Source organism: Juglans regia, chromosome 12, assembly GCF_001411555.2.
Source record: "Juglans regia cultivar Chandler chromosome 12, Walnut 2.0, whole genome shotgun sequence".
NCBI classification, from domain to species: domain Eukaryota; kingdom Viridiplantae; phylum Streptophyta; class Magnoliopsida; order Fagales; family Juglandaceae; genus Juglans; species Juglans regia.
Window position 1 is genome coordinate 31,115,406 of NC_049912.1, and position 23,539 is coordinate 31,138,944.

The 23,539-nt window shown below is 35.9% G+C and overlaps 3 protein-coding genes across 4 annotated transcripts; 1 reads left to right on the forward strand and 2 right to left on the reverse strand.

Moving 5' to 3' along the window:
* Window positions 1–2,065: 2,065 nt before the first annotated feature.
* LOC109004747 (cytosolic endo-beta-N-acetylglucosaminidase 1) lies at window positions 2,066–9,671 on the reverse strand. 2 transcript variants are annotated; one of them, XM_018983409.2, is made up of 11 exons: window positions 8,956–9,671; window positions 8,440–8,577; window positions 7,417–7,526; window positions 7,204–7,315; window positions 7,000–7,107; window positions 6,793–6,905; window positions 5,979–6,060; window positions 5,282–5,362; window positions 4,779–4,834; window positions 3,217–3,352; window positions 2,066–2,938 (listed from the first exon to the last, which is right to left on the reverse strand). In XM_018983409.2, the coding sequence occupies exons 1-11, from the start codon at window positions 9,451–9,453 to the stop codon at window positions 2,255–2,257; spliced, it is 2,118 nt and encodes a 705-aa protein (XP_018838954.2). In that variant the 5' UTR covers window positions 9,454–9,671; the 3' UTR covers window positions 2,066–2,254. The 2 variants fall into 2 exon arrangements, with proteins under 2 accessions (XP_018838954.2, XP_018838955.2); XM_018983410.2 differs by lacking the exons at window positions 3,217–3,352; window positions 4,779–4,834 and having other exon boundaries at window positions 8,956–9,636.
* Window positions 9,672–9,908: 237 nt separating this feature from the next.
* Window positions 9,909–14,912, reverse strand: LOC109004748 (DEAD-box ATP-dependent RNA helicase 18). Its single transcript, XM_018983411.2, has 11 exons — window positions 14,543–14,912; window positions 14,207–14,443; window positions 13,283–13,543; window positions 12,687–12,766; window positions 12,493–12,598; window positions 12,297–12,410; window positions 12,062–12,160; window positions 11,863–11,952; window positions 11,429–11,535; window positions 11,204–11,347; window positions 9,909–10,684 (listed from the first exon to the last, which is right to left on the reverse strand). Exons 1-11 carry the CDS (start codon window positions 14,810–14,812, stop codon window positions 10,414–10,416), a joined length of 1,779 nt encoding a protein of 592 aa, XP_018838956.1. The 5' UTR covers window positions 14,813–14,912; the 3' UTR covers window positions 9,909–10,413.
* Window positions 14,913–16,938: 2,026 nt separating this feature from the next.
* On the forward strand, window positions 16,939–21,146 carry LOC109004695 (protein trichome birefringence-like 33). Its single transcript, XM_035683204.1, has 6 exons — window positions 16,939–17,244; window positions 17,370–17,586; window positions 19,013–19,184; window positions 19,287–19,486; window positions 19,570–19,728; window positions 20,384–21,146. The coding sequence occupies exons 1-6, from the start codon at window positions 17,058–17,060 to the stop codon at window positions 20,724–20,726; spliced, it is 1,278 nt and encodes a 425-aa protein (XP_035539097.1). The 5' UTR covers window positions 16,939–17,057; the 3' UTR covers window positions 20,727–21,146.
* The last annotated feature ends 2,393 nt before the right edge of the window (window positions 21,147–23,539 follow it).

The window sequence follows — 23,539 nt, forward strand, 5'->3', positions numbered from 1 at the left end:
TTAACATAAAATACACAACAACTTTTGTATCAGTAAAATAAAATAATGAAGACGATCATATTAATAAAAAAAAAATTGAACTTGAAGAGCCAATACACAAAATGCACAACAACTTTTGCAATAGTAAAATAAAATAATGAAAACTATCATAATAATAAAATAAAAAATTAAAATTAAATAATAATATAAAATATTATTAGAAAATTGAAATTTATATCGTATATTATTGTGATCCAGAAGGCCCAATCTGAAAAATGAAAATAATATATAAAAAAACACATTAACACAAAATACACAATAGCTTTTGCAATAATAAAATAAAATAATAAAGGCAAAAAATTTGAAATTAAATAGGCAATAATAATATAAAATTTTATTAGAAAACTAAAGTTTATCTAATATATTAAGAAAACACCTCAATACAGAATACACAATAACTTTTGTAATAATAAAATAAAATAATGAAAATTATCATAATAGTAATAATATAAAATTAAAGAGCCAATAATAATATAAAATATTATTAGAAAATGAAAGTTTTGGTAGACCCCAATCGACTCAACCAACAGTAACACAAGAATTTCAACGTCGTCTCTATTGACTATGTTATAAATATGTGTTGGACTATGTTATATTTTGAACTAATGTTTTTGTTGGGTTTGTATTAAACTTATCGCAAGTAATTTTGCTAAAACTATCAATGTTATAAATATGTGTTGGAGTATGTTATATTTTAAACTAATGTTTTTATCTTCTAATCTATGCAAGCATGTAATTATTATACTCTACTTAACTATCATTACCCTTAAATATTTGTTAGTTTTCACATTTTTTCCTATATGTCTTAATTTATTGATTGAAATAATTGTTTTTTATAGAATATATATTATTTTTTTAAAATAATTATTTCACCCAACTAGGCAAACGTGCTTTGCACGTTATTTTGACCTAGTTATATAATAAATGGCTGTCGAGTAACTACAGTAATCTACAATAATTTTGACACTTTTTGAAAGAATTGTTATTGTTAAATACTTTTGTAAAAATATTTTTTATAAAGCTATTTTATTCTTTTCGGGGCACGTAGTATTTTTTTTTTTCTCGACAAGTATTTATAGATAAATTAAAGGATATAAGATACAAGTTCAATAAATTGAAAATCTCCTACAATCTTTTTAAAATTAATACACATTACAACACAAAAATAAAAATATAAAAATGGTGATCGAAGTTAAAAAATTGACTCACATCCAATTTTACAAAAGAAGATCGCTTGATGACGATTTTTATATAATATGATAAATAAACTATTAAACTGCAATTAGAAGCTACATGTTTGTGTATTTATCCTTACTAATAAAAACAGGTAACATTTTACTAGTATGTGTATATATATATATATATATATATATATATATATATATATAGCAAGAGATTAGATTAATAAAAAGGTTTGTTAAAGAAGCGCGTACAAGACAAATTAAGGCATTTCAATTCCATCTATCAACCTCGGTTTCTGCCCTCTTTATGAAGACGAGAATATAGAGAGCGGCCGGATGGATCCTCCTTTGTTTCTTTCAGGGCTCGAGGATAATACTTCCAAAAGAAAGGTGGTTTGGATTCCATTATTAGTGCTGGTTTGGTTATGCACTTAAAAAGGTGAGATAAGATAAAATATTTTGTTAAAAATTAAATAAAATATTACTATAATATAAGTTTTTAATATAAGTTTTATTTTAAAATTTAAAAAAATTAAATTATTTATTATATTTTATGTAAAAATTTATAATGATTATATTAAATCAGATGACATCAGATAGTATGATTTTTAGTAACCAAACCAGCCTCTGTCAAATATTAATTGCCTCTTTTAGTTATCTTCATCTTTCTTCTTTAATTTCTCCCTTACGTCTGAGTCAATATTGGATCATTTTTTTTTTTTTCAAGTGCATGTTTATTCCATTGGTAAATCCTATGTTTGGGGGGGAAGCTTTTTCCACTAACGTTTCACAGACTCCCCAAGTAATGGGAAATATTAGTAGAAGAGAAACTTGAAAGACAATTATTTTATCATAATCTGGGCGACATACAATTTTATTATAGTTTGTTTTGGTTGTCACTTTATTGCCATGCTACAACACTGGTGCCGCCATTATTTACCATTCTACCTTGCCTTGGAAAAGGAGAAATGAAAAATAGTATTACACAAAAAAGAGATCCCAAATAACAAAAAGCAGCAGCAGTAGTAGTTAACTTATAAGGGACCTTCAGCATCAACTGTAAACGTTGGAGAATCATCCAAATTCTGGCAAGTTCCATCAGCTGCACAGATTTGAACAATGAATTTGAGGCTAGAAGTTTCAGAAGGAACTACAAGATCAGAAACATAAAAGGCTTCCACATGTGCCGTTCCAAGATACTCCGCCACCTCTTCTACCTGTTTTGTTACATTCTTGACATAGATATTGTAGTTCGAGAATGCTGTACTAGTTCCATGTTTCAGTTTCCAAACGATTTTTATACTAAGGGTCTTTGAACCCCGAGAACCAGAAGCCCATTTTATAAATTGACCGTCAACAAGCCACGAGGAAGAAGCCAGAAAATCTAACTTCTTTTCGTGAGAAGTTCTAATGGTGAGATGACCTAGCTCAGCAAAATACTTTACTGAACTGCAAGCACTAGATTCATGCTTTGACCTGTAGCACACAGCATGGATTTCTGTCAACATGTCTCCGCTTTCAAGTGCAATGCTACCCTCCTGTAAGACCCATCCAAAGGAATTTCCTGGCTTTTCAAGCCGGTGTGTTGGAATTACTTTACTGAATTTGCTTGAGAATTGGTTAAAATCCCCGGATGTGAGAAGTATAGATGTGCTTTCATTCATTGTAGAGGAGAAATGAAGAGAGAGTCCCAATTGAGAGTCGCCCTCTGATCTCACCTGCATCCATTATGTAGGTTAGAGTTGAACTATATGCAAATAGAAAAGCAGATGGAATATAAATCTGTGATCCGTTTGGTATTACTCTTTTTGGTGGCACACATGCAAGATGCTGTAAAATTTATATTATGCAGGCAGACATTCAATACGGTCAAGAGTTGGATTAGTCTGTCGTTATCAAAAGCTCTCCACAAGCCAAAGAAACAAATCAAATCACTCATAATCATTAAGTTCTCATCAGATTGCTTAGCAATTTGAATATACATAAGAGAGCTTACAGAGTATGTACAGAAGATAGGCAAATTCTCCAAGGGAATTTCTCCAAGAAAAAGTCTTTTTTCAAGAAAAGCATTGTCTCCAAGCGTTCCTTTAAATGTGATGTTTCCTCCTCCACTATGAGACGCTTCTGTCAAACTACCACTCGAAAACTATATATGTTACTTAAAGGTAGAAAACCTGGTAGTCAGTGGCAGACCCACAAAGCCCCCCAAATTTAAAAAAAAAAAATTCAAAAACATCCCCTAGATTTTATTCAAAATTCTATAAATATAGAAAATGGCCCCTCTCAAAAAATTTATAATCCCCATATGCTCTTTAAAGTTTTTTAAAATTTCAATATACCTAGAAATGCCTCTCTCCACCTTTTTTCCTATAGTCCCAAAATCTTGTATAATTTCTATATATTTTCTATTTTCAAGGATGCGGCCTTACCAAAATTAAATTAAAACTAAGTTTACGAGAAAATAAATAATAAACTTATTAATATGGATCCCAAAGTTTTTTGTTATATTTACTTATCAAAAAAAGAAAAAAAATTTGTTATACAATATTGTGCTTCTTAATATGGAATCCAAAGTGAAAATACAAGAAAAAATCATTTAAGGTTTATGATCTATATGTAAATAGTTGAGAGGTTTTATCCTCTAGACTTCATTGAGCAAGAAAAAATTTATTTGAAATCTCAATTATAGCATTATATGTATAATGTGACACAAAAATATCTAGATTTTACATTAAACTTGATAAACTAGCTTACATACTAGAATGAAAGATAACCTTCTAAAAGATCACTTGATAGTTTCTATGAAGAAAATAAATGCTAAATATTGTATTACAAAAATAATAATGGATGAATATTATTCTATGAAACATTATCGTTAGAAATCTGAAACATATATTAAGTTTTTTTTTAGAATTTTATTTCTGTATATGTAGCAAATTATCGAGATCTAATTTTATATATAGTTATATTTTTATGATAATTTAATCTCTTTTTATTTTACATAAATGTGTCACACGGTAGAAAAGTTACCCCTCCAAAAAATTGCTAGTTCCACCACTACTGGTGGTACTTAATTAAAGCCAGTCGGCTTACGAAAGGGAAAAAGAATAGACCCAGATGGATTTTGAGGTGGAATGCACCATAGAATTCATGTTTATGGACCAGATACTAAAAGCTTCTGAGTGCAGCCCGTATAGTATTTAGAAAAATTCTACTCATCATCCTCACACCACACACCACATAATTTTTTATTTTTTTCTCCTACCAAATGTTTGGTGTATGGATGATGAGTAGAAGAACTCAATTAGTTTAGGAAGAATAAAACCAAAAAATATTTAAAAAAGTAAAAATAAATGTTATGACATGTGAAGATGATGAGTAGCAAAACTCATAGTATTTATATCAGTTCTTGAGCTAATGAATTGATCTTCTAGACTATTGAGTCATGCTAGCATGAGACTTGTCATCCTTTTCTCTGGAAATAACAGGGATGGAAGACCACCACTTCTTTTACAATGAAAAAAACAACAGAAGATACATATGAAGATCATAACTCACTCAACAAGTGTTTGAATGATGCCTGGAGAAGGGTTATCAGCAAACTCAACGAAAGGCTGTCACATGAACAAGAGTCGGAACAATCAAAAAAATGTTCATATGCCTAACATCAATAGAAAGTGATGACAAGTTCAATTAATAGCAGGACTTTGACGTCATTGAATTCATAATAGATTAGCCAATCATTTCATTTAATCATATCTTTCTACCCCATAACCAGTAAAAGAGGAAAGTATATGAATATGATAGAAACTGCTTTGGGTCTGTTGATCTAGTTTGATCATTTTCTGTTTGAATTTGAATGATATACTTGTCTCACTGTCCAGTGATAATTACCCTTGTATGATTCCCCTTCAACAGCATTCAAAGCTCGCCTCTTAATGGCTAAAACAAACACGACTGTTAAAGTTTGATGTTTACCACAGGTCCACAAGTCATCAATAATGTAGAACTATTTAGAAAGCTAACATAGAGCATTGGCCAACACATCTATTGGGTGATACCTGGAAACCCTGGCATGAAATGTTACACCAAGGGTCATCTGATACTTTTGTTCCATCAATTGAAAAATGATAACCACGCCCCTGAAAAAAAAAAACCCTTGGTTTTAGAAGACTCTCCATCTTGGGTTGCAGACATTTGTATGGATTTATACCTCTAAAAGAATCAAACAAAGATGAGCGCAAAAGATAAGATAACAGAGGTGAGCAAACTCAAATTGGCTGTGTTAGGGAGATATTCTTATCCAAAATAAATGGGATAAAGAAACCTGAAGATGGGCAAAATATCCATCTTTGCTGAACAGGTTGGGTAGAGCAAGGGGAAGAGTTGTATGGTCGAGGGTTTTTAAAAAGGGTTGTAGAAAGGAGCTGAATTAGATCAGATTAGATAACCTATCATAGAATAGGTATCATTATTATTGTCTGTAGCATTATTATATTCTTATACTCCATGATCTAACATCATCAAGAAAACAGGGAAAGAACCGAATTTTCTTAAGAGGTTATAACTTACTCATAGAACAGTTTATCTGAGAAGTTGAGATGAACATATGGAGCATTGTTCTCTATTGATTTCTACATATATATATATATATATATTTTTTTTCTTTTAGCAGATTTTCAATTGTGATGTCACAGTAGGAACTCTCATAGGAATTGCCGTTTAGAAAATCATTGATAAAATTGAGATTGTTGCAACCTGATCAAAATTAGTGTAGAAAGGCAGCAGTTTAGGATAATTCCGCAGTATTCCCCATGATTTCTCAACAAGGGCCCACCAACTGCAAAGTGAAAATCACATGTTAATGAATATTGTCAAACAATTGAGGACTGACAGGATACAAAATCTCTTATGAAGCAGAAATATTAAATGAATAAGACACATGTTATAAGAAATATGGCCATTCTGGATGATTAGGTAACTATAGTGCTAAAAATAGAAGGTGATGCTTGTAGTATTGGAGTACACCGAATCAGGATAGGAGTAACAGAGCATCATTAAACAACTTCAAGAAACCTAAAATGCTTTTCACCTCAAAGAAAATAGATTATGAAAGTCCGGTTGAAAATAATGGGACTGATTGGTAATAAATGCAAGTAAGACTTCCATAAAGAGCATGGATTCTTTTACAATGCAATGAGATTAATGGTAGTACACACTTACAAAAAACCACATGCATACCAGCATTGATTTACCTTCAAAGATAACAGGGAATACAAAATATGTATGGCCCCATTGTAGCATTAAGTTAGGGAGAATGAATCATGTTTTATCACCCACAGGATAACCAAATGAGTTTCACAAAGAATTCATGAGGTGCACATTGAAAACTCCATTACAGAATTAACATAATTCGATTAGGAAAATTTAGAACCTGAGAAATCGTCCACAAATAAAATCTCAGGAAAAACCTATCAACATACTTAAAACTGCAGAATGGCCTATTCGCTCTATTGGAAACAAAATCTATTCTATTATGGGGAGCTCTGCAATGAAAAATAATTGCAATTACTGATTTTGCGCGGACTGAAAATTAGGTGGTTGCTTCGTCTCATAAACCCATCCAGGAGCAAATATGGCAGCTGACACATCGTTCTTCTTTAGCACATCAAGGGCAACGTTTGTCTGATGCAGATAAAGTTAATCAATAGGACCACAAAAGACCAACCCCCTAAAAAATATAGATTCACGCATCTCATATGATCAATATTAGTCATACATTCCATTGCCCACCACCGTAAGTGCTCCTTCCAAATACATCAATCCCCATGTACACATCAAACTTTCTATCACCAGCAATAGCAGCTGAAAGACTTGGATAGTTTTCCTGCATGTTACAGAACGGTTTTTTCTTTCTTCTTCTTGATAATAATGTAATATTGAGATAAAATTTGGACGTGGTAGAAAGGAGAGAAAGCGATACCTTCCAAGTATAGTTTACAAATATTCCATCACAAATATCAAAGAAAGGTTTATTCTTTTCATTCAGTTGATCTTGCCAACGAAGATCACCATGAATTGTAACACTATCATACCTGTGTAACCAACAATAATCAATCAACTATAAGTTTGGATATGATTTCACTATATTGAGAAAAGACAATTGACTAAGAACATGATATATCCTAACACTCACCATATCACTAAAGAACCTGGCACTAACGAATGCATAGTCTCGTTTAGATGGCTGACAAATTCTTTCAGAATAGGGATTTGCTCAATATCCAATTTGACCTCAATATTAATCTGCAAGTACTTACACTCTTCTTTATTTGCTCGTACCATTTAACATGTGTAACATCAGCATGTCAATCTAATTAAAAAAAATGCCAATTTCTGTAATGAACTTATATTACTCTCTTAGAAAAGTGAGTGAAATAAATGACACCCACAATACACAAACAGCATTGGTCCTTCTATCTGAACAAAAAATTGAGTTTGCAAGCTGCATTGATACAAAGAGTTAATTTTTCCTTCGTTTTTTTTTTTTTTTTTAATTTCCAACCCTATGAAAGAGAGATTAAGATGACAAATAAAGGCAAAGGAACTGAGTCTTTTTATTCTTTAAGAATAGGAAAATGTTAAATGTACTTAAAAAAAAACTTCCAAAAAATTTATTTCTGCACATATCAATTATTGATACGCTGAAAATCATGAGATTTTAAATTCAAAATTTGAATTTAAAAAGAAAACTAACAAAATGAGTCTTGCAAGTAAAACTATAAGTACATATAACATTACTCTTAAGAATAATGTATGCATACATGTGATCATAATAGGTTCAATTGAAAAAATCTAAACTCAAATAGGATAACTACCCAACGGCTTTGGCTTTTGGGTTGTTGTAACCGCCAAAGCTTTTACTTTGTAAATGTATTCCTCAGCCACAAGATAGGGTTTTAATAAAAAGAAATGCTTTAACTATAAAGAGATTCCAAAAAAGTAAACCAACAAAATGATGTGACTTGATGTGGTACGTTAGATTGTAAAGTTATTTTTATTGTAAAGTAGATTCAACATAACGTATCAAGGCACGTCAGTTTGTAGGTTTACTTTTATGAAATCTTTTTGTGGTTGTAGCACTCATCTTTAATAAAATTGGGTATAATCCTCTTTTCTAAAAGAAATTAAAAAAAATATGCATGATTTGGATATATACCAGCCATCCATCAAATCCCAAAGAATCAGCAAGCTCTGCCAGGCGCTCGGCATACAAATGGGCAGATTCCTTTGTTGAGAGCAATCTATCACAAATAACCCTCCCTTCATCCCATTCTGCCATGAATGTCCCCAGTACCTTTGATTTCATACGCAAAACACAGATCATAAATAACATATCCTTTATTGATTCGTCCAAGCCCGCACTTGACTTGACAATATAAATCATGACCCACGAGTAGTAATAACTACTGTAATCAAGCACTTGTCAATGTTAACAGAAGCAGTAAACGACGAAGAACCACATGCCGTTCTTATATAGAAACACAAATTTTGAAAAATAATTGCTCAATTCCAAACCAATTCCTCTACCCAAAGCAACCCGCATTAGAACTCGTTTCGATCAAGAGTATCGCCTTTCTACCTCGACCTCATATAGTTCAAGTACGTGCGCAGGCGCGCACACACTCAAAACCCAGAAACATTGTCAGCAACTAACCGAGGAAAACTGATATACCTTAACGCCGTGCCGGTGAGCCGAATTGATCCAACACGGCGGAGGAAGCGCAACGAGACTATGCGAAAAGTAAACGAAAACATCGATCAAATACCAATGCCATATCGCATATGCCTCGGGATTGGTACCTCCCTGGACCCATTTATCATCCCCATAACCTCCTTTCATGTCATGGCACACGAGCAATCTACGCCTATTGGGCAATGAAGAAGAAGAGCCAGATTGGAGAGCAACCGAAGCTTTGTTAAAAGGGTAGTGAAAGGAGTTGAAGTAGGACTGGGACTCGAGGTCTTCAAGGGTTTTGATTGGGTAAGATATTGGCACGGACGGCTCCATTGGATCAAATGGTGGAGGAGGTCGGGATGCAGATGAGGATTGGAGCTCGGGTTCAGAGTTGGGTTGGGACATTGCGAGCATATGGAATATCTTGCGGATCGGTCTGAGGAGGTTTTTGAGGGTTCGGCGATTAAGATAGGCGCGGAGACGAAGAAGAGGCATAGAGGGAAGGAGAATTATAGAAGTTGGCACGAAGGTGAAGAAAAGTCGGCCTTTGCTTGGAAAGCGAGTGTTTTTTGACTGAAAAATTCTAGATAAGCTTAGAACGACTCTTTTTGTTTTACTTTTCGTCGAGTCTTTTCTTGGGCCTTGGTCCTTGGAACATTGCACTCTAGTTGTGAGGACGAAGGCGAAGATCAAGAATAGTCTTTTGTTGTATTTACAATACTCTCGAGTCTATTTTAGGCGTGAGGACTGAGATGTCTTTCTCTTTTTGTGTCAATACACCGCCTATTATAAAATTCATTACAATTGTAATATCAAAAATTTTTCAATAAATGTGTCAAGTGCGTTAAAAAAAAAAAAACATAATAAAAATGGATTTTTGTCATATTAACTTTGTTCGAAACGTGAGTTGAAATTGGGATGAACTCCATTTTTTATTCTACTGCCTCAAATTTAGAAAATAAAATGTGTACTGTTCATTATGATATCAGCTCGTGTGTATATATGTACCTTTGTTTTATCCGTGCGAGTATCATTACTCCTTATTACCCTATAATTCTCGATTCATGCTACAGTCTCCACGTCCGATTAAACAAGACCAAAGATACTTAAAAGCATGACATCTAAGCAAAAAAAAAAAAACATAAAAAGGGAAAGGGTTGATTTGATAGTGAGAGAGAGGGTGCAAAATTCAGTGACGAGATCTCATAACCGGTGTCAACACTCCTGGACAGCCTCCAGCTCTGAATGCCAGAAGTAAACCCGAGTTAAAAAAGCTCCTTCCATCGTCTGCAATGTTTTTCCCATACCTGTTGCATCGGTTAACCTTCACAATAAGCTTTAGATGTCGTTCCTCCTCCATCCATGGCTTTAACAACTGTTTCGACACTGAAACCTACTTTCCTCGAGGCCTAGCCGACTCTTTTCATACCTGAACAGGAACAATCATCACGCACTTCAAAGTAACTCGTCAGTTCCTGTTAACCTAGCAAATTCACTTTCATCAATAGCTCCCCTTTTAAGCTTTTTCAGCAGGCGGTATTCTCGTGCCAAATCATCTTCATCTTCAATTGTCTGGGCAGCACGTCTCTGTTTAGCTGTTTTCTTCCTCATGATGGTAGCTGCAGGCTTTGGGGTTTTCTTGGGTTTATCGGGTTTTGGTTCTCGCTGTTGTGCTTCTTTCTTTGCTAGCAGATTCTTCTTTCTTTGTTTCTCACGAGATTTATCTCTGAATCATCAAAGACAAGCCATAAGCACAGGCTTAAATGGGAAATTGCAGGAAACAAAATTCATCACACTAAATGCACAAGGCATGCGGAATGACAGGTTTACTGGTTTCATACAAAAATTATACGTGATAAAAACAAATACATTTCATATCAATAATTACTTATTTGCCAATTCTAATATGGAATAATGGTTATATTTCGGGTTGAGTAGCCTACTGTCAAAAGATTTCTTCTCTTTATTTTTTCCACTATTTTGTCCCTTTTCAGTCAGTCCCAAGAGATGTTCCTAGCTATGTCTTCAGTTGACATAGGTCACCACCAAAGCCAATTCTTTTCGTGAAATCACAAAACCAATAGATTAGGTTCTTTACAGAAGCAGTAGAAAGACAATCCAAATAATAAAATAAGAGGTTTCATCTTTTATTACTACCACAATTGAATTGCCTGTTGGGGACTTAAAAAATCATCTCAAAACTATTTTTACAAAAAGATACATTCATGATATGAAGAGGCCTTACTTATATTTGATCTCCTTCAAATTGATGTTTTCAGCTGGAGTGAAGCCCTCAGTTGAAAGTGAGTGGTGCTTTACTTCAGGCATTGAAGGGAGCTGCAATAGGCCATAGCCCATGGCCAATTTCCCAATTTCAAGCTCTTTCCACCTGGATAAATAAATGATAATGATTTAATAAATAGTTAAAGACAAACAGCACTGTAGTAAAAGATGAAGGCCTGTTAGTCACCTGAAAATATAAGAGCAGTGATGCTCCTTATATGCACGAATATATGAAACAAATGCCCTGACTCCTTTCTCCATGACATCACGGTCCTTTTTGGCTGCAGACTGGATCTGAAACAAGGGTTGAATTCAGGTTGGATCAATTATCCACCAAATCAAAATTGGAAAAAATGGAGTTAAAATCTAAACCCATAGAGATAGATACGAATGTTCTCTTTTGCTGTCATTGTCAGTTTTGGGAAATGTAGTCGAATTCCATATAATCACTGTGAAGCTTGATGGACTTAACAAGAGTTAGACATTCAACAAGCTTAGGATTCTAAACCTCCGCCAGGACCTTCTCATTTTGCTGCAGATAGCGCCACTCAATCCAAAGGAGTCTGTTTGCATTAAACAGGTGGAGAGACTAGAGAGAGAGTGGCACAAATTCATGCTTACCTGAGGAACAACATCAGGAGCCTCATCTGAGCATTTCCTCTCTACAAGAGAAACCCTTTTTATATGTAGGAATTCTACATAAGCTTCCTCCTGTACGAATGGAACTAAAGATATTCTCATCTTAAATTAAAACCAACAAATGAAAAATGAATGAAAAGAGAGCTTAATTATCACATGGATACTGATCTAAGAATTTCACCTTTGGCAATAGAAAAACAATGGCATTTCCTTGTCTACCCATTCGGGCAGTTCGGCCGACTCTATGTACGAAAACATCTGGATTTTGAGGAGGATCATACTGTAAGAGCAACCAATAGATAAATCACCACTTAACACTTAGCTTTAAGAGTAAAATTTAAAAAAAAAAAAAAGAATATATCTTTAAAGATAACATAACAGATAGGCTACACCAATCTAGGTAGTTATTAAGCTACCTGCAGGATACAATCAACATCTGGAATGTCAAGTCCACGTGCTGCAAGATCAGTACATAAAAGAATACCACTTGAAAGAGCTTTAAATGAAGCTAATGCCTTTTCCCTCACAGTCTACAATCATGATAAATCAGGATATCCACAATTAGTCCATAAAATGCTACTCCTCGATATTGACTTAGTGTGCTAATATTACCTGCTTCATCTGGCCATGCAACGGGATCAAAGAGAACCCCTTCAAAACAGAAAGGCGTGGAAGAACGACTCCCCAATAATCAACACAAGCACAAGTCATGTAATATCTACATAAGGCAAGAAAAATAATTTTATGAGCTAACTCATTGTACTTTAATGAGGTAATGCAAACCATAATATGCTGGCATAACTTACATTATAATTTTTTTTGACTTGTTCTTGATAAGAAGATCAACAAGCTGGGATGGTTTCTTATTTGCTTCACATTCCATGTACTGCAAGAAAAATTGAGACTTCAACTTAAAACTAAGTGATTGATGAAGGACAGATAAGGGCGTAACTCTTGAAGAGACACAGTAGCCAAGGTAATAAAATTTACATGGTTTTTGGTATGAGTATCAGATGTTCTTATACATTTGGTTGAAAATGTTTCTCACAGTTCTCAATCTTAGAAAATGACAGCACCACAAATCATCCATTTTTAAAGTTTATCTTCAACTCCACTTAAAATGAAGTTTCAAGTAACATGACTTCATAGGGATGGGGCAGTTTCTTTTTCCCCAATTGTGTAAAAAATATAGAATAAGAAGCCATCCTGGAGAGCATCCAGTAAACTAAATGTACATACATTCTCAAACAACACCATATACACAAACACCTTCATGAACCAACCAATCGCTGATAAAGTCAAAGCATCAGCCAGACAACATTAAGACTCTAAACCAACGGGTAATCCAAGTCAAAGTGCAATTTCACAAAATGGGGGTAAATCAACTGGAAATGCAATGTACCGCGTTGTGAAGGCCTGAAGGTGTTTTTGAAAAGTTAAGTTGTCCTGATGATGAAGGACCATTCACCAGCTTTGTTTCTGCCCTAACTTCAACCTTTACAGGATTCCTCAGCCCTGCTTTAGATAGCTCTTCAACCGCCTCGGTTTGAGTAGCTGAAAAAAGACCAGTTCTACGAAGCTTTGGTAAGCGAGATATAATGGAATTAATCTGCTTCTGGAACCCCATATCCAATAGCCTATCAGCCTCATCCAAAATCAGAATCTGTACCAATCAAGAAAAATAGCATATAAACTGCACGATCATTATTCTATAGCATCCCAAGAGCACACGGGAGATATTTCAAAAAAGCATAGTCGAGTTCAGCACTAGCCATGCATTTTACAGAAATAGAACATTATTGCTAGTCATTTAAAATATAACAGAAATGTCAAAAGTAAAATTGTAGCGACACATGTTACAATCTTCCAATGCTGCTAGATGCCACAAAGGTTGCAACCCTATAGAAACATTTAAGTTAACTTTCAGTACACATTTCAAACCCTAAAATAGCCCTTACTTGATTAATAAACTATTCAAAGTGATAAAGGCCTTGGTCTTGGTAATATGCCCCCTCAAGGTCTAAAGTTTGAATCCTCACAAACAATTTCTAGAGGTCATCCGACTGAGAGAACTTTCCCTAGAATTACCCGAATAGCATTTGCCTGGGCACCCCGGGATTAATCGAGATTTTGTTCTCGGACACCCTGTACCAATCAAAAACAAAACTACTCGCTGGACATTTCCACGGAATAGGTCTTAAAATCCCAACTACGAATTCAGATTCTGTCATCCCAACATATAACATGGTAATAGTATCCGCGGTAAATATTGAGACGACAAGATCAAAACTAATAACCAGGACAGTGAAGTTACTAGAACAAATACCTCGAGGTTCCTAAAGTCCAAGCCGTCGACGCGTTCCATGATGTCGTATATTCTGCCCGGAGTGCCGACCAATAAATTAGCTCCTTCCTCTTCTATTTTCTTCAGGTCAGCTTTCACTTCCACTCCCCCAACGAGTAACACAGACTTAAAATTTGGTAGTGTCGAAACGAAAGGCTGAGCAACATCATATATCTGCGACGATAACTCCCTGGTGGGCGAGATAATTATCCCCATTACCTGCCGGACCCAAAATTCTCTTTAATTTTGCGGATTATTCTCAGCAACCAACAAAATAATTTAGAGGAAACAATGACGAAGAAATAGAGGGAAACGAACCTGGAGGGGTTTAGGATGGGTTTTGGTTCTGCCGAGGATCTCAACGAGTGGGACCACGAAGGCTAGGGTTTTACCTGAGCCGGTGGCGGCGTCTACGGCCACGTCTTTGTAGCTGCATAGTAAGGGGATGGTGGCGGCTTGGACCGGCGTACAGAACTCGAAGCCAGCTTGGGTTAGGGCCTGTAGGACCGGGTCAGAGAGTGAAGGGTTGAGATCGGAGAAGCGCGTGTCCGTTAACGCGCTGCTACGGTTGGGCGAGTCGGAGTCCATGAGTTAGGAACAGCCGCCGTTTCTTCTTTATTGTTAGCTCGATCGTTCGAGGGTTCTGCGATTTTCAGTGCGCGGTTCTTGTGTTTTGTGTCTGTATATACCACTTTACACGAAAATATATGTAATTTTCCATTTAATTGTTTATTTTGGCATTACTAATATGCTTCGGGGCAACGAATTAATATATATTAATGAAGTTTTTTATTTATAAAATTATTTATATTTCAGAATATAAATTTTAAATTTTATAAATTAAATTTTACTACATAAATAGTATGTTTTATTAACCAGTTTAATAATAAAATAACTCAATAATAAATAGAGAGGGGTATATAAACTAAATAGTTATCCCAATTAAATTTCACTTACCTATAAAAAAAATGTAAATTTTGAAAATATACCATCAGGTTAACCAGCTTAATAAGAAGAGTGCTGATACACTTACAACACCTTATACAACACATTGTACAACAATGTGTTGTATAAGGGGTATTATGGTAAAATCACTTTATTTTTATAAGGTGATTTTACCATAATACCCCTTATACAACACATTGTTGTACAATGTGTTGTATAAAGTGTTGTAGGTAAATCATTTTTCTAATAAGAATGCTCTTTGGGCTCTATGAGAAGGCCCCACTTCGGTTGGTGGTTTTTTTTCCTTGTAGTCCAAAGGCCTATGCCAATTTTGTGGGATTTTTTTTAATCTCGTTTATTTTTAAAAATTAAATAAGATGTAATAAGATTAAAATTAAAAATTAAATAAAATATTTTTTAAATATTATTTTTATTTTTGAATTTAAAAAAATTAATTTTTTATTTTATTTTATGTAAAAATTTTAAAAAATTATAATAATTATATGAGATAAATTGAATTAAAATGACTTTTGAAATTAAAAAAGAGTTTAATTTTTTCATTTACTCCATAATTTGTGTTTATATATATATATATATATATAAATAATCCTGATGGAACGAAATGTTTAAGTGATGTGATGGATAAGAGTTTATTGATTAGTCTCTATAAACTCGTTGGAATGAAGTAAAACTCATATCTTCTGACAGTTTTTATTGGGCGATTCAAAGGATAATATGAATTGTAGATCGCTTTGGTAAGACATGTCACCAATAAGCTCAATAACATAAATGACGGTATAACTATTGAGAGTGGTGGTTTAATCGTCTTTAGATCACTTTCAAATAATTTTTCATATACTGAATTCGAATCTAAATTTACTTTAAATTAGCTTAGAGATCAGGCGTGGTTTAAATAAATGAAAACAAAAAAAAAGATAAAAGAGAAGATAAAATGGCTGGAAAAAGTCATGGGCTGAGGTTGCCTTCTAAGTTCTTACTTAGCTTCGGAGAAAAGAAACAAATCACAATGTAGCTTATGCGTAAATTACAATCAAAATGAAGCTTTATGTTTCTGAATCATTCGAATCTGCCCACCTGTTTCTCTTCTCTACCTTAATTTAATAAAATAAAAAAGAAGATGATAGAAAGAAAGAAAAAAAGAACCTAATTAAAGTCGTGACATTTGTTCATCTCATATTTTTAAAGTAAGGCTGTTCCTGATTCCACTCTTTCGATCGAACACATTCGATATGTTGTCCCTTCCCCAACTTAAGAGGTGGTGGATGGCATTAATCCATGCAGGATTTTAAGAAGGATTTGAGAATTTAGTTTCAAAGAACCTAAATTTATAATTAGTTGATCAATCTCTGTACAATGACTTCCTTGGCTGTCTCCATTGTCGTTTCCGGTAAAAGATTATATATTGGGGCTAAAGAGCAGGTGACTTGGCAACTACCTGAAACTGAAATGTTACCAAATACCCAATAATACTTCTCTACCTAAACCCTTTCTATATTTAAATCATGCTTCTTGGATTTCTATCTAAACCTAATGATTGTAATTTATATTGACGTTTTCTCTAATGGAATGGAGATCATTAAAGTCTCAGCTTCGAGGCCAAGCGACATGATTATAATTAGTTACCTCCAGGACCACCCACTAAATATATATTTACGCTGGAAAATGTATAAACAATATAATATATGACTGATCTACAGGATTAATGAACCACCATATATTATATGATTTATAATAATCTTTAAATTTTATTAATAAATTGGGCTGCCAGCACGTCGTTGATTTCTCCAACCTGCATAGTTCTTATATTTATTCAAGACGCAGTACACCATCGTGTAAGACTTCCATTCGTAAACATACGTACAAACAAATGAAGCCAACTCCCTCAGCTTCCTCCCCTCTTCTACGGAAGGCTCGTCTCTCTCCCTACCTTTTCACCTTACTATCTTTCATTGTTTTGGTCGCCGTTCTCTACGGCGAGGACTTCATTTGCCTTTTCAGCCAACCAATCCAACTCGCGCTGCCTCCGACCAGGACCAACCTGCCCCCCCGAACCGGTGAGTTGAATCAACCTATTTAATCCCAGTGAAAATTTCATAGACTCATATATGCCATATATAATCTGAGAAAGTTGGGGCTCACGGATCAGTTTGGGTTAATTTTGGCGTGTTTTGGGGTTTAGAGAAGAAGTGGGAGAAGTTGCCGTTCGCAATAGGAAAGACCGAGGAAGGATGTGACGTGTTCAGCGGGAGGTGGGTTCGGGACGAGTCGAATCGGCCTCATTACCAAGAATCGGACTGTCCGTATATACAACCACAGTTGACCTGCCAGGAACACGGACGACCCGAGAAGGATTATCAGTTTTGGAGATGGCAGCCCCACGATTGCTCTCTTCCCAGGTGAGTTCATTTTGTTTAGATATCCGATATCCTTCAAGTAGTACCAAACATGGAATTAAAATGCATATCAAGAAGCTGCATGGTTAAGTTCGGAATTGTCATGCACTTAGATTGGAAGATTGGAAATTATTCAATACCATCTATTCTGGGTTTGGGGCCGCGGGGGGGGGTGTGTGGGTCAAGACTCAAATACCACAAAAGTTTTTTGTGTGTGTGTAATTAAGATATATATTGTGATTAATTATAGACTTTTTAAAGAGGTATTTTATAAATGAATGGATATTATCTGTGTTTTATTGGATTCCCATTTTCTAACTCATTGTATTTTAAAAAGATATTTTGCTCATAAAAAGATCATATGAAAATAAATAAATAAAATTAACATGATATATTAAATTGTAAAAACTTTAATTTTATAATAAAATAAATTTAATATATCATATCAATTTAATTTATAAATTTATTTTTATAATATCATATTCCTTATAAATTAGTGGGTAAGGTTTGATTAGTCAAGTCGGCGGACAGTTGCGATGCACGACCTGGAACGTTACGTTTGAGGTGGAAACTGGAAAGCCCGGTGGCCCGTGGGATTTGATGAATACCAAGTCAACCGCTACAGTAATTTTAATGGAAGCACGTCTCTTTTCTATCTCCCACCTGTCCCTGAAAGTGACATGCGGCATCTGGTTGTTGAAGTGCAGCCCACTTTGGAAGTTTTCTTTCCACGTGTCCACTTGTGGAGGTGGGCACGGCCCACTATATCATGCCAGTGCTGGCCCATCTAACCTAGTCCGAACTTAAGGAAATTGGTTCGAGAGTTGAGTTTAGACCATAGTATGGGCTGGTTGGTACGGCCCACCATATGGTCCATGATTATCCTTTTCATTCTTAACAGACAATTCTGTGGACTAGAAAACAAGAATTTAACAGTGTGAGCCAAGTTTTGTTGCACACGGTATCGTAAAGTCGGTTGCATTCAATGGAACTATTGGAAACATCCACATCAGTTCTATCCCCTTCACTTGTCTGATCCCAATTTTGTTTCTAATTAATCGCATGTCCACTCCCAACCCTTAAAAATCGTTCATCTTTCGATTTTTTTTCCAAACTCGACCTGATTACTTGGAGTTCTTGAGTTTGAATATGATTTTATATTGCATCTATTCAATTAAATATTTCATATGTTGGTCCAGAAGAAAAACATTGTACCGATCTTAAGTTTATTTGTAATATTTACCGTACGTACTGATGCATGCAAACAAATTATAATAATAACATTAATGGTTTTCGAGAGAGTTAGAGTTAATGAAATTTGATCAAATAGACACATTTTGTGGTCAGTTTCTTTTGAATTCATATGTTTTTGTCTTTGTAAATGCATTACATGCACATAATGTTCTCGCCTCAAATTTATAATGCACAGTTTCAATGCCACATTGATGCTCGAGACACTCCGAGGAAAGAGGATGATGTTTGTTGGGGATTCCCTCAACCGGGGTCAATATGTTTCATTTGTTTGTCTTCTCCATTCAATTATAGCCGAGGATGCCAAATCCATGGAAACTTTTGATTCACTCACCGTTTTCACAGCCAAGGTGACATTCAATTACTACTTAATTTACAGTACTGCATGCCCTCATTTTGCATGCTCTATCGTTATCTAACTTTTCTTTTTCTTTTTGTTTCCCAACGTCTAGGAATACAATGCCACGATCGAGTTCTATTGGGCACCATTTCTTCTAGAATCAAACGCAGACAATGCTGTTGTTCATAAAATATCTGATAGGATTGTTAGGAAAGGTTCAATCAATAAGCATGGCCGACATTGGAAAGGTGTTGATATATTAGTATTCAATACCTATCTTTGGTGGATGACTGGCTTGAAGATGAAGATATTGTAAGTTCTTTTTCTTAAAAATAGAAAACCTTTTCACTTCCATGTTATCTCCTCCAAATTGCTTTAATGGCTTAAGTTTTCAGACTGGGATCTTTCGATGATGACATGAAAGAAATTATTGAGTTGTCAACTGAGGATGCTTATCGAATGGCAATGAAAAGTATGTTGAGATGGGTGCAGAAGAACATGGACCCTAAGAAGACAAGGGTCTTCTTCACTAGCATGTCGCCTTCTCATGCAAAGTAATAACTTCGATCTCAAGACTCAAATAGCGTATATACTAGTTGCCATCTCAAATATATATTGGCTCTCTCCTTTTTTATATGCATGAATATATATACATTGCATTCTAATTAGTTGGTTCAGGAATATGTACACGACGCAAATACATAGTGTTAGAAACTTAGAAATAAATTCTATCAATCATTATTTTGGTGACAAACTGACCGCAACGGTGATTTTAGGGTGGATGGTACCAAATAATTAAGAGAGAAATATAGAGCAGTACTAGTACTTGACAGAATTGAATATATTAATCATGTATATCCCATGCACGAATTTGCTATATATGGCGTCTGAGCATTTTAATAAATAGAATATGCCATGCAGCATGCTTTTGTAGATACCTGTTAATGAAAACTTATAAGCCTAGCCGGGAGAGAGTAGAGATGATCTCTCACCAGCTCCCAATCCGGCCAGTAATTAATTACCAACGTCGCAAGTCATGATGATTATATATACACATATAATTTGCAAGGTGCAATGTGCAATGTGCATGAAAGATATATACCACCAGCACGTACAGCTGCGCGGGCGCGCGCGCACACACACATATAATATCACCATGCATGCACGTACGTACACTAATAATCGTTTAAAAATTTGGGATGCGCGCAGGAGTATAGACTGGGGAGGTGAACCAGGCCACAACTGTTACAATGAGACAACACTGATTGATCAAGATCAAAATTATTGGAGTTCAGATTGCCAAAAAAGCATAATGCATGTGATTGGAGAAGTATTTGATAAAGCGAAGTTTCCCATTACATTTCTCAATATTACCCAACTCTCAGGTTATCGGAAAGACGCCCACACTTCAATCTACAAGAAGCAATGGAACCCATTGACTCCTGAACAGTTAGCAAACCCTGTTAGTTATGCAGATTGTGTGCATTGGTGTTTGCCTGGCCTTCAAGACACTTGGAATGACCTTCTTTTTGCCAAGTTATTCTATCCTTAACCATGCATGCATGCATGTACAGATCATGCGATGGAATTTGATCTTGATCCAAATCCTAATTTCTTTCTTTCGGATCGGATGAACTAGCCAGCCAGCTAGCTGCATGATGTGGACGATCGAGAGCTTGCACGCAAGTGGCATTAATTGAACTCATTTCATTTGAAGCAGTAGTACTGTCTATTAACATAGACTCTACTGATGCCTCAACAAACACCACTGCAGAGAAATCAAGTGTAACAACCATCACTGCAGAGAAATCAAGTACTACTGCAGAGGCACCGTAGACATCTTTCTTTCTGTTTTTTACCTCAAGTTGTAACCACTTTTTATTCTTTTCGGACTCTCTAGAAGTGTGTAACAACTATATAAATCTGCTACACTAGTACAGTAAATACACAAGGGAGAAATGAATTCCAGAAATCGTATTATTCTGTCATGGTATCTCAGAGCCAGAGACTGACAGTCTTTGCAAATCTGATCCATGGAAGTCTCTAATCCCCTTCCCTCTCCTCCCTTTGCAAACATCTCTTCCTTTTCGCACCTTGTCACCACCAAACTTACTACCGATAACTATCCACTATGGCAAGTCCAAATCTCTGCTTACCTCCGTGGGCAAGATTTATATCAGTATGTTGATGGCACACTTACTGCTCCTCCAGCATCTCTTCCAGATTCCACTGCACCTAATTCAGCGTATTCCTCCTGGAAACATATTGATCAGGCTGTTCTCAGTATTTTATTCTCATCTCTTTCGGAGTCTGTGCTTGGTCACGTACTTTCGTCAAACACTTCTCGTGCGCTGTGGCTTTCCCTCTCCTCTCTATTTACGTCTCACTCTCAAGCCAAGCGGTTTCAAGTCCGTTTCCAATTAGCCAATCTTACCCGTGGTGACCAAAGTATTACTGATTATTTCAGTAAAGTACTGTCTCTTGCGGATATTCTTTCAGCCACTGGTTCTCCATTACCAGATCCGGATTTTGTCTCTTATCTCCTCACTGGTCTTGGCCCAGCTTATGATGCTTTTATCACCTCTGTGACAACACGAGCTGAGCCGATTTCTCCCAATGAATTATACCAACTATTGCTAGTACATGAAAGTCGGCTTGCTCATAGTACACGCACATCTTTTTCGGTTGAGCCATCTGCGAATTTTACCAATACCAGTGGACGTGGTCGTAACCAGTTCCGTGGTGGACAGGGTCGCAATGGCAGAGGAAGATCTGGTCATCCTTCACGTGGTGGTCGCAGCTTCTCTCCAGCAGTGCAGAATCCCTCAGCACCCACACAACGCCCATCCTGTCAAGTTTGTGGGAAGGCAGGTCATGTGGCTCTACAATGCTTCCATCGTTTTGACCATAGCTATCAATACGCCACACCAACATCTTTCTCAGCCAACTTCACCACACCAAGCAATTTTTAGAAGTCCACATGGTATCCAGATTCCGCTGCAACTCACCATATCACACATGACTTCAATAATCTGAATCTCTCTTCAGAACCATACTGTGGTAGTGATCAAGTGTGTGTAGGGGACGGATCGGGTCTTCCAATACAAAACACGGGTGCTTCTTCCTTATCTTCCACATCCTCCTATTTCTTACTTAAAAATTTGCTTCACGTTCCTAACATCACCAAGAATCTTATCTCTGTGTCCAAATTCTGTAGTGATAATTCATGTTTCTTTGAATTTCATGCCTCTTTTTTTTTCTGTGAATGACATATCGACGAGGTAGACCCTCCTCACTGGACCACTTTGTGATGGGCTCTACGTTTTTCCATCTGTGCAGCCCTCCACCTCCTCCTCCTCTCCATCTCTATCAGCTCATCTAGGCGAGAAAACCTCTCTCTCTCAATGGCATCGAAGGCTGGGTCATCCTCAATTCTCCACGCTGTCTCGTATCTTGCATTCCAACTGTTTGAAAGTCTCCTCACCCGAGCCTGCTTTTCAGTGCACCGAGTGTCCACTTGCTAAAGTTCATCAGCTTCCATTTTCTTCAACGAAGGCCCATTCATCTAAACCTCTTGAATTAGTTTGTGCTGATGTATGGGGCCCAGCCCACTCTGTTTCTAGAGAAGGGTTTAAATATTATCTGTCATTTGTAGATCAATTCACTCGGTACACTTGGTTTTATCCTTTAAAAGCAAAATCAGATGTCTCACATGCTTTTTCAATTTTTTTGCCATATGTTGAACGTCTCTTTAACACTAAACTCATCACTCTTCAAACCGATGGGGGTGGTGAGTTCAAACCTCTTACGTCTCATTGTCAAAAACTTGGAATTCATCATAGATTTTCTTGTCCACATACCCATCAACAAAATGGGCTTGTCGAGAGAAAACATCGTCACATAGTCGACACTGGGCTTGCTCTCTTGGCCCAATCGTCTCTCCCCTTTACCTTTTGGGTTGATGCCTTTGAAACTGCTGTTTATCTCATCAATCGTTTACCCACATCAACTCTCAAAAATAAATCTCCATTTTATCAAATTTTTCATCATGATCCGGATTATAATTTTCTTAAGATCTTTGGCTGCCAATGTTTCCCAAATCTGAGACCTTATAATTCTCATAAACTACAGTATCGGTCGTCCCCATGTCTCTTTTTAGGTTATAGTTCCACACACAAAGGCTATAAATGCATGGATTTACAAACCCATCGGTTGTACTACTCCCGTGATGTAATATTTCATGAGGGCCTTTTTCCCTATTCTGAATCTCAGCCCAGCCCGGCCATCACACAGTCTAACCCGACTTCTACTCAAGCTTCCCTGCCCTTTCTTAGTCCACTTCCTTCACTCCTCGGCCCGGGCCCA

What these genes read in the sequence shown, in the direction of transcription:
- LOC109004747 (XM_018983409.2), bottom strand. Translation starts at nt 9,453, where the DNA reads ATGCCTCTTCTTCGTCTCCGCGCCTATCTTAATCGCCGAACCCTCAAA. An exon ending in CTCACCGGCACGGCGTTAAG is followed by an intron (nt 8,578 to 8,955) that starts GTATATCAGTTT and finishes ATGAAATCAAAG; the next exon opens with GTACTGGGGACATTCATGGC. An exon ending in ATCATTCAAACACTTGTTGA is followed by an intron (nt 3,353 to 4,778) that starts GTGAGTTATGAT and finishes TTCGAGTGGTAG; the next exon opens with TTTGACAGAAGCGTCTCATA.
- LOC109004748 (XM_018983411.2), bottom strand. Translation starts at nt 14,812, where the DNA reads ATGGACTCCGACTCGCCCAACCGTAGCAGCGCGTTAACGGACACGCGC. An exon ending in TTGTTTTTCTATTGCCAAAG is followed by an intron (nt 11,953 to 12,061) that starts GTGAAATTCTTA and finishes CCATTCGTACAG; the next exon opens with GAGGAAGCTTATGTAGAATT. An exon ending in CACTGCTCTTATATTTTCAG is followed by an intron (nt 11,348 to 11,428) that starts GTGACTAACAGG and finishes TTATTTATCCAG; the next exon opens with GTGGAAAGAGCTTGAAATTG.
- LOC109004695 (XM_035683204.1), top strand. Translation starts at nt 17,058, where the DNA reads ATGAAGCCAACTCCCTCAGCTTCCTCCCCTCTTCTACGGAAGGCTCGT. An exon ending in TCACCGTTTTCACAGCCAAG is followed by an intron (nt 19,185 to 19,286) that starts GTGACATTCAAT and finishes CCCAACGTCTAG; the next exon opens with GAATACAATGCCACGATCGA. An exon ending in ATGTCGCCTTCTCATGCAAA is followed by an intron (nt 19,729 to 20,383) that starts GTAATAACTTCG and finishes GGATGCGCGCAG; the next exon opens with GAGTATAGACTGGGGAGGTG.